Source organism: Triticum urartu, chromosome 6, assembly GCF_003073215.2.
Source record: "Triticum urartu cultivar G1812 chromosome 6, Tu2.1, whole genome shotgun sequence".
Classification (NCBI taxonomy): domain Eukaryota; kingdom Viridiplantae; phylum Streptophyta; class Magnoliopsida; order Poales; family Poaceae; genus Triticum; species Triticum urartu.
The window spans coordinates 469,294,986-469,303,952 of NC_053027.1; the positions used below are offsets into that span (position 1 = coordinate 469,294,986).

The 8,967-nt window shown below is 45.4% G+C and overlaps 2 protein-coding genes across 2 annotated transcripts; one reads left to right on the forward strand and one right to left on the reverse strand.

Annotated features, from left to right (window-relative positions):
• Positions 1-504: 504 nt before the first annotated feature.
• LOC125514287 (lipid phosphate phosphatase epsilon 1, chloroplastic-like) lies at positions 505-3,196 on the forward strand. Its single transcript, XM_048679600.1, has 4 exons — positions 505-995; positions 1,625-1,850; positions 2,269-2,342; positions 2,567-3,196. The coding sequence occupies exons 1-4, from the start codon at positions 702-704 to the stop codon at positions 2,789-2,791; spliced, it is 819 nt and encodes a 272-aa protein (XP_048535557.1). The 5' UTR covers positions 505-701; the 3' UTR covers positions 2,792-3,196.
• Positions 3,197-4,540: 1,344 nt separating this feature from the next.
• LOC125514286 lies at positions 4,541-8,711 on the reverse strand. The gene is made up of 4 exons (XM_048679599.1): positions 8,467-8,711; positions 7,142-7,973; positions 5,412-5,840; positions 4,541-5,037 (listed from the first exon to the last, which is right to left on the reverse strand). The coding sequence occupies exons 2-4, from the start codon at positions 7,902-7,904 to the stop codon at positions 4,871-4,873; spliced, it is 1,359 nt and encodes a 452-aa protein (XP_048535556.1). The 5' UTR covers positions 7,905-7,973; positions 8,467-8,711; the 3' UTR covers positions 4,541-4,870.
• Positions 8,712-8,967: the final 256 nt, after the last annotated feature.

An 8,967-nucleotide genomic window follows, 5' to 3' on the forward strand; every position in this document is an offset into this window, starting at 1 on the left:
ATGAAATATGAGTTTTTATTTGTTGAACTATATAATTTGTATTGAACTATTTGTTGTTGCACTATTTTGTTGAACTATTTGATGAACTATGTGATAAAAAATATTTATGTTGGTAATTGAACGCCGAGCCACGACAAACCACGCCGAATATGGGCCTATTCTCGCCCATATGGACCCTTTATTCATCGAAAATGGGCCAAAAACTGGGCCAATATCGACGTCTGGGGCGACGGCTAGATGCCCAACCGCCACCAGCGCCGATTGTATCGCCGGCTCGCCTCAAGGGACGATTTTTATGCCTCCTGGGGGGCCAACGGCTGAAGATGCTCCTATGCTCGGTTAAAAAACACGTGTTTCTGCAAATGGCCACAAAAGTCCATTTCAGAAAAATATTGTGCCAAAGGGCATATTCTCTACCAAGTACCAATGCCAAATAAACAGGCATTGACTCAAATCTGTCTTGACCTCTCAGGCTCTCACCAACCATCTCTCTAATCCATCCCGAAAACATCTCTCCAATCCTTTTACAGCCATTTCCTAATCCCACCACTCCAAGACGCCAAGAGGGGCATCACGATCCGTCCAAACCCGACCTCCCCCGGAGAAATCCCCTCCCGTCAAAATCCTCCAATAGACGAGATGCTCCGCGCTAGCGCCGCCTCTCCCGCGCTCCCACCCTGTCGGTCTCGGTCCGCAGAGCCATGCTCCTGTCGCCGCCAACCCCGTGGCCGCGCGTCAAGCCCGTGCGCTTGAATCGTCTCCCGCAGTGCAAAGACCGGCTCCTCTCGCTTCCCCGCGGCCGGCGGCCGAGGGCGCCGCGGCGGCTCGGCGTGTGCATGGCCGAGATGGCCTGGGTCGGGAGCGAGTCGCCCCGAGAGCTTGGGGTTTCTGACGGGGAGGGGGACGCGATGCTGGGAGGCGACAAGTTGCCCGGTCCGAGGGCGGAGGCGGCGGCCACCCGGTGGACGCCCGTCGAGGCGGCGCTGAATCGCATGGTTAGTGCTCGTTTTTGCTACCACGCTTGTTCATATTGGCATATGTTGATGCTTTTCGGAATCTCATAGGAGTATATATCTTGCGACTTAGCATGAGCCTTGCTCATTTACGGAGTGGTATAGTTTCTAACCAGTGCTGATGCCTTTTAAATGAGCTCTGATCATTACAAGTTGGAACTCTGTCAGGCCGAAAGGGATGAAGCTTTACCAAAAAGGAACTGAAACGCCCGAATATTCTGATTTGGTCTCTGCAGAGAATATGCATTGCTTTAGTAGAGTATCATTGTGGCTTGTACGTGTGTCTAGTTGCAATAATTTGTGCCGAGCTCAGCTGTTTTCATATTATTGTTATTTATAAACAGATTTTGTATACACATTTAGTTTGTTTAGCTGTAGAGTACTCTAGGTATCTGATGCCTGATTTATACTACTGTATCTGATTAGTTTTTGAAAGAGGAACTTAGATGCTCCAGCTTAAGCTTCCTACGGAGATGTGATTAAACATTATGGTTGAAATCACATTTAAATGGATGTAAAGGTTAACCGTGTGCTGTTTATGTTCGAGAAAAAAGTCTGCTATTTACTTGGAATTCCGGATCCTGTACTGAAATTTTACCATTGCATGCCAGAGTAAATGGCTGGTGGCTGTTTCTTTTGCTCTTGCAGCTCTTTGGAAGCGTGATGCTGAAATTATGTGGGCTTTGATGGGTGCGGTTGCGAACACTGTGCTTTCGTCCATTCTTAAAAAGCTGCTCAACCACGAAAGGCCGGCACCGGCTTTGCGGTCTGATCCTGGGATGCCATCATCCCATGCCCAATCCATTTTCTATGCTGCAACATTTCTAGTTCTTTCAGGTAAGCTCTTCAAGAATCAAGATTCATAAAACCATCATACTATTTTTCAGTATATTCTCCTGGCAACATCAAAAGCATAAGTGCTGACTGGAGCTCCGTCCTAATTCATTTTAATCATGACACAGTATGTGCATAACTATACGTTTTCCTCAGTTTTTGTTATATGGCTTTTCTATTCTAGTAAACACAATGGATGGAAACTCAATTATGAATAATGTGCTCATTTTCATATTTTGTGGTATAGAAAGAAACTAAGATGCTTATCAGTTAGAGGTTTGAGTAAACAATACCTCCATGGATGTTAGCACTCCAATATCCACCTGTTTGTCGAATGAAAAGGAATGGATGACTTATCTCATGTGGCTCTTTTTCTTTCTTTCTTTTTTGTGAACTTCATGTGGCTCTTTTTGCAACACAGTGTTCTCCTGGCTTGGGACAAATTATCTGGCAATGATTCTTGGGGCTACAACTGTAGCATTGGCCTCCTATCTAGTAAGAATTCTACTTGGCAGACTCTTTCACCTTTAATTATCTCAATTGCAGGACCATACTCTTGGGTTACACAATCTTTAAGCTTTTTAGCGCGTTATAATCAATTCCTATTTCTTGGTAGACTCTTCCATCTTTAATCATCCCAAATACAGGATCATGCTCTTGGGTTACAGTCTTTAAGTTCTTTAGCGCATTTTAATCTTAACCCCCTTATGTGTGTGCAGTCATGGCTACGGGTGTCGCAGCGTCTCCACACACTGAACCAGATTCTCGTGGGCGCTGCTGTAGGATCAGCCTTCAGCGCTCTGTGGTTCGCGCTCTGGCATTTGCTCGTGCGGGAAGCTTTTGCTTCCTCGTTGTGGGTCCAAATTCCAGTCGTCCTTGGTTCAGTAGTGTTCTCTGTTTCCTTCGTCGTCTACATCATTCAGCACTGGCTCAAGGATGAGTAATGATATAGATAGCACGCAACAGGTTAATGGACAGTGAAACCAATCGGCCAGAGAAGGTTTTATCCGCACTCTCTGGGAATTACACGCAGAAAGGAGCTCGCACAATGGTTCACTAAACAGAACAGACAGCAGTTTTGATTTACTACTGTATATCATTGATCCGTGTAACATATATCAGACGATTGGTGCTTGCTTGCTTGGCTTGTTCATTCATGCTTCATTTTTCTCGGATGCTGTTGATGCTGATGCAATTCTGGATGTAACACGGCAATATGCAGCTGATGCTGATGCAATTCTGGATGTAACACGGCAATATGCAGTTGTTGCTGATGCAATTCTGGATGTAACACAGTGAATCATTCAGTATCATCGTCGTGTGCAATAGGAGATCTTTTGACACATTGATGAATATGTACTGGCTCTTCACTCGTCTTTAACAGATTCTTTTTTGTGGCGTCGCCACTGGCCAAGTGTTCGTCCTCAAGACTGCATAAGCTTTCAGCCAATAGAGTGACTGGGGTTCGTTCATCTTGGTTATATGTACTCCCTCCGTTCAAAATTACTTGTCGTTCAAATTTGAACTAAACTAAAACCACGACGAGTAATTTGGAACGGAGGGAGTAGTGGTTTACCAGGCTAGCACGCCCTCATGTGGTTCATTAAACCGATCCGCCCACAATGATAAAATAAGATACGTACTACTCCCTCCGTAAAATATAAGAGCTACAATGTTTCTGAGAGTGGCAAACCCAACAGATACTACAATGATTCAAATCTATCAGGTACTACCATGTCCTGAGGGTACCAAATCTAGGGTCATCGACGTTTCTGAAACTTTGGAGGTTGTAAGGAGCACCTCAGGCCAAATGGCATCGCCCACGGGGGTTGCTCTTTTTCAATGAAGACACCCAAAAGCATTTAGTACAATGGATAAACAATTGAACATAGAACAGTCAATAAAAAATAAAATTACATTCAAAAGCATATTAGTCTTCTTCCTCTAATTGCATGCCGTCCACTAAAAATTACAAATTACACTAAATCAAAAACAACAAAATATAACCGCATGGGACATGTGGTTAGCAAAATCAAAATTCATATAGGCGATTTAAAAAAAAGGCTTTGAAGACCGCAATAGTCACCCACTCCTTAGACAAGATCTATAAATCGTTGAAACAACATGATTTGAGGGTTGGAGAAACCCAAAATAATGCCTCGCATGTATGTAGAATCGGATGTCAGGTGCTTGGAAAAAAAGTGTGATCCGATGTATAAAAAGCTGAAAAAGTCAAGGAAAAAGTAGAGTGCATGTGTACCATAGTCTTTTTTTTCTAATTCTAAGATGATGTCCATTAGTTTATCTTGCATTGGGAAGAAAAAAGTTAATGTAGATGTCCCAAATTATTTTTTCTCATGAGGCATATGTATCCATACATTACCATAGTTGTTGAAGTCGCCGGAGCAATAGTCAGGCAAAAGCCCTCCCACCAGCGCCGAATCAGACATCATAAGGTAATCTTCGCCACCACGTCAATATCGCAGAGAAGCAAAACCTAAGAAAATCAAATGAGGTGGACGGGTCCCTACTCCTCTTGCGTCAGGACAAGGAAGAGGAAGGGCACCAGAGCTGGTGAGTTTTAGCTAGGTAAAGGGCACAGTAAGGCTGGGTACTCGCCCTCTGGTGCCACTAAAATAACAGGCATATAATCAAACCTACAGAAACAGCACGGCAATGAAACCTTGCTCGGGTAAACAAGACCCAGATCAAAACTGCAACTGTCAAAATCGACTGCATTTGAGTTCACCATGGACGGTTACTACTCATATCCACATTCCTCGTATTATTTTGCTCAACCAACTATGCAACGAGGGACTTACGGTAAAGGGGAGTCGAGCCAATCCTGGACGGAGATGGCCCATTCCACATTTTTTTTACAGAGGAAGCGGCAAATGAGGATTGTAGTGATCACAGCCGATCACCAAAAGAGAAAACTTATACAAGCTTCTTTTCTCTCTAGGAAGTATAGTTAGAGCTTTTGTTAGGACCTCTGCATGGAGAAGATGCATCTTCAGCTAGCTCTAATCGCTGTTGGTGTTGGTGCTATTCGAGTCCCCTGCCTGGGACTGGCTCGCCGGCATGTAGGACCAGGCAATGGCTGCTGTGCCGAGGGTAACTGCTATGCCAACTGAACCCCAGAACCACTTCTGCCTCATCTTACGCTTGTTCCGCTGTTGCCTGGACATCTCTGCAAGATGTAAGAGGAAAACACTTAGGACAAGTCTTACACCACATTTCATTTTGGAATCTTCCAATGAATGTTCCTCACACAACAGCCAATAGCACGATATGCATATATCAAGGATCAAGGCAACTAGAAACACTGCATGTCTGGTTAATTCATCAAGAAAAGAATCTGCTTCCGCGGATGTCATTTTTCTCAACTAACGCATGGAACAGAAGATTTATGTGCAGTAAGTAAGATTAACGGTTGATACCAACAAGCTAACAAATACTCCCTCCGTAAAAGAAATATAAGAGCGTTTAGATCACTGTACTAGTCTACATCGTAAAAATATGTATGAAATGCATAGATTAATGTATTGAGTTCAGTATGAGTACCGATAGCTTCTTGGTTTCTTTGAGACATCTCCCTGTTTGCTGCTTCATAGTACTGGACCCTATCTGATAGCCTTGCGATCTCAAAGTTCTTTGCTGAAATCACACTTTCCATCTCTGACTCAACTTCTACACGAGCAATTCCCCGGGCAATAGCAGCAGCTACCAGTTGTGAAACAGTTATTTGTTGGCACAACTCAGCTCCAGGATCCGCACTTGTATCATCATCGTTCTCAGCTACAGTTGGAGATGGAAGTGACAAGGCGATCAGCGATAGGTGATGACTAAGCTTCTTCCATTCCTTTTGCCAGGTCTCAGCTACCTCCTCAGCTTGTTTCCTACCCTCAATTTCTGTCAACATGCTTAACCGCATTTCACGGTATTCGTCATCAATACATCGAGAAGATCGAGTTGCACCATCGCTTGATATTTCTACATTTTAAACAAATCTGACTTAGTGCAAATGAAGCATTATAAATTAAACAACAAGCATACATGTCAGATTAGGAGGCCAAGGATGATCCTATCAGTAGCAGAATGCAACCAAGTGATTAGACAAAATATGCATGCAGCATAAACAAATCTTGGATATATCACTTAGGAATTATTATTACTTTTAGATCATAGCCATATTCATAATAAATAACTTTAGCTCATAGCCCTACTGCTAGCAGTGATTGCTTCGCACAGTTCGATCATAAAAGATAAGACTACAACCAACCAAAAAATCATATGAAACAGATGACACAGATGGCACATTGACTATAAAGGCCTCAACCAAATATAGGAAGCCATACAGAAACACTGAGATGATCATAGTTCACACACAATAAACCTGCATATATAGCCTATATAAACATAATAACATTAAGTTAGGAACCAAGTCAGTGCCTGAAAACCTAGGAATGCCCATCTTAGCAAACGCTATCAGAAACATGTCTTGCATCAGCATAAAGGCAAATACTCCCTCCGGTCCTTTTTACTCTGCATATTAGGTTTGTCCGAAGTCAATCCCATTCAACTTTGACCAAGTTTATATAAAAAATTATAAACATTCACATAACAACACCAATATCTTTAGATTCATCTTGTAATATATTTTCATATTATATTTATTAGATATTATAGATGTTAATAATTTTTAATATAAATTTGGTCAAACTTAGCAAAGTTTGACTTTCGGCAAAACCAATGTGCAGAGTAAAAAGGACCAGAGGGAGTAACATATAGGCCAGGACTGACTCACTAGAAAAGTAGGTTCAATGATACACCATAGTAAACTGCAATGGCAAGTTGCACAGAAAACATGACTCTAGAGCTTTTGGAATAAAGAGAACTAAACCAAGAGTATTCTATCCTATGGAGTTCCTTTTTTTTGGCTAATTTGTTTCACCATTTCCATCTTATAACTTATATAGATTGTTGCTACAGGCAACCAGGAACAACCAACCACAGAGATCAGTTTAAAGCAAGATGCTAAGCAAGTAAGCATATACGCAAACTAATTGCTATCTTCAACCAACGATATCTAAATAAGCGTTTACATTCCAGTTTAAGCTTAAGAATTGTTGCTGCGGGTAAACAGGAACAACCGACCAGAGACATCAGTTCAAAGCAAGATGCAAAGCATATACACAAACTAATTGCTATCTTCAATCTAAGATATCTAAACAAGAGTCTACTCTGCTAAAAACAAATGAGCAAAGCATACGTTAGCATAAACTGAGTGGTACCTTCAAATGCGTCGTAAAATTCTGCACCAGGTGTGCCAACAGACGTCCCATAAGGAGAACTGGGCTTCCACCACCCCTGCCCACCAGCATCCTCAGCCTCAGAGTTACTAGTCACACTCTGTGAATCCTGAGGTTCAAGGAAGGCATCATTTTCGCCATCTCTTGGCATTCCATTGTTGACAAGCCTTCCAACATTGACAGGCCTCACCAACACATCTGGACTTTCATGCCGAAACTCAAACTCGGGCTGATCCTGCTCATCTTGGCCAAAATGGGTCGCCTTGCCTTTCTGCACCCCTTCATTCTGCCCATCCAAGGTCTCCTTCACACCATTGTTAACCACACCAGCACTCTCTTGTGAGAACCTAAACTCAGACTCCTGCACTCGAAAGGCTTCAGACTTTTTCGGCAAAGCAGGCAGCCCCTCGGGAAACTTCGGCAGGCTACCCTCACTTCCGACATCGCCCTGGGAAGATGTCTTGATCAGGCCAGGTCCACGGCGTTTATGGTTGATGAGATACGGCGACCAGGTTCCAGGGAACGATGACGGCGAGTCTGGCAGCGGCGTGCTCTCGGGCGTGGAGTAGAGCGCTGGCAAGGTGCTGGTCCTGGCAGGAGCCACCGGCACAGGTATGGGCTTCTCGGAGGACTTCTCAGGGGGTAGCGGCGCAGCTGGAGGCGGCTTGGGAACAAGCTTCTGGAGGTTGGGAAGGGAGCCGGTCTCCAGGAAGGGGTCCAAGACGTAGTGCGTGATGGTCGGCATGGGGACGTGGCTGCCGGAATCAGAAGGGGCGGTCACCGTAGATTCTGCGTTGCTCGCACCAACGAGGTCCTGAATCACAATAGACAAAACCAGAGCAGGTTAGAATGGATCAAACCCTCTTCCCATCCGTATTGTAGCGAAGAAATAGGGCGCCAATATTAGGAGATTCCGATCCAAAATATTCGGAAACATCTGCAACGAAACACGTAGGCACCCTACCCCCTATCCTTCGGAAACAATACGCAGCATAAGATACCGACGAGATGAGCCGCTCAAATCATCCGGAAAAAGGGAATAAAGGAGAAATCGACAATATTCTTCGCCCAAATTTAGAAGAACAAAATCGCCGAAAACGAATCGCGCAATCAATCAAACACGCCCCGAATCGAAGGCCGCTGCAGAAATTCGACCCCGAACCCGACCAAATCTACCTACGCGACCCGCAGAGCAGAACCCCAAATCCGCCTCCGTTCCAAACGCCGGGAACCAGCACCGCAGCCGCTCGAAGGAAAACGAATCCCCAAACCCAGGCGGCGTAGAAGATTCGTCGCGAAATAGTCACCTGCGACCCGCCGGGGAGGGGGGTGGCGCCTCCGCGCCTCGCCTGGTCGGAGGAAACCCTAGCCCGCGGCAGCGCCTCGCCGTCCTCCTCCTCCTTCCGCCGCCGCCGCCTCTCGCCTTTCGAAAGTTATGAGGGCAGGGCAAAATAAGCGGCGCGAGACGGACCAGCCAGGCGGCAACCCCAGAGGAAAATATACTAAAATACACTTCCTCGCTCGAGAGGGACAGGGGAAGGGGGAGGGGAGGGGAGGGGAGAGAAAGAGCGCCGCTGATTTTCGGTATTTATTTCGCCCCGGGGTGTGGGATTTTTCTACCACTGCCTGGAAAACACGAAAGGAGACACGGAGGCGCGCGGGGCCCGGGCGTCAGCGGCGGCGCGGGTAGGGGGTCGGGTGCGCCGGGGCTCCTCTATTCTTGGAAGGGAAGAAAGGGGAGGGGATTGTGACTGGGTGGTGGGGGGCGCGAGGAATGCACGGTCGGGGGTGGATGGATCTCGGCTCGG

Bases quoted from the DNA above. Each gene is read 5' to 3' on its own strand.
- LOC125514287 (XM_048679600.1), top strand. From the start codon at position 702: ATGCTCCTGTCGCCGCCAACCCCGTGGCCGCGCGTCAAGCCCGTGCGC. The intron at 1,851-2,268 runs GTAAGCTCTTCA...TTTGCAACACAG, and splicing joins AACATTTCTAGTTCTTTCAG to TGTTCTCCTGGCTTGGGACA. The intron at 2,343-2,566 runs GTAAGAATTCTA...ATGTGTGTGCAG, and splicing joins TAGCATTGGCCTCCTATCTA to TCATGGCTACGGGTGTCGCA.
- LOC125514286 (XM_048679599.1), bottom strand. From the start codon at position 7,904: ATGCCGACCATCACGCACTACGTCTTGGACCCCTTCCTGGAGACCGGC. The intron at 5,841-7,141 runs GTACCACTCAGT...TTTAAAATGTAG, and splicing joins ATTTTACGACGCATTTGAAG to AAATATCAAGCGATGGTGCA. The intron at 5,038-5,411 runs GTACTCATACTG...TACATCTTGCAG, and splicing joins AAGAAACCAAGAAGCTATCG to AGATGTCCAGGCAACAGCGG.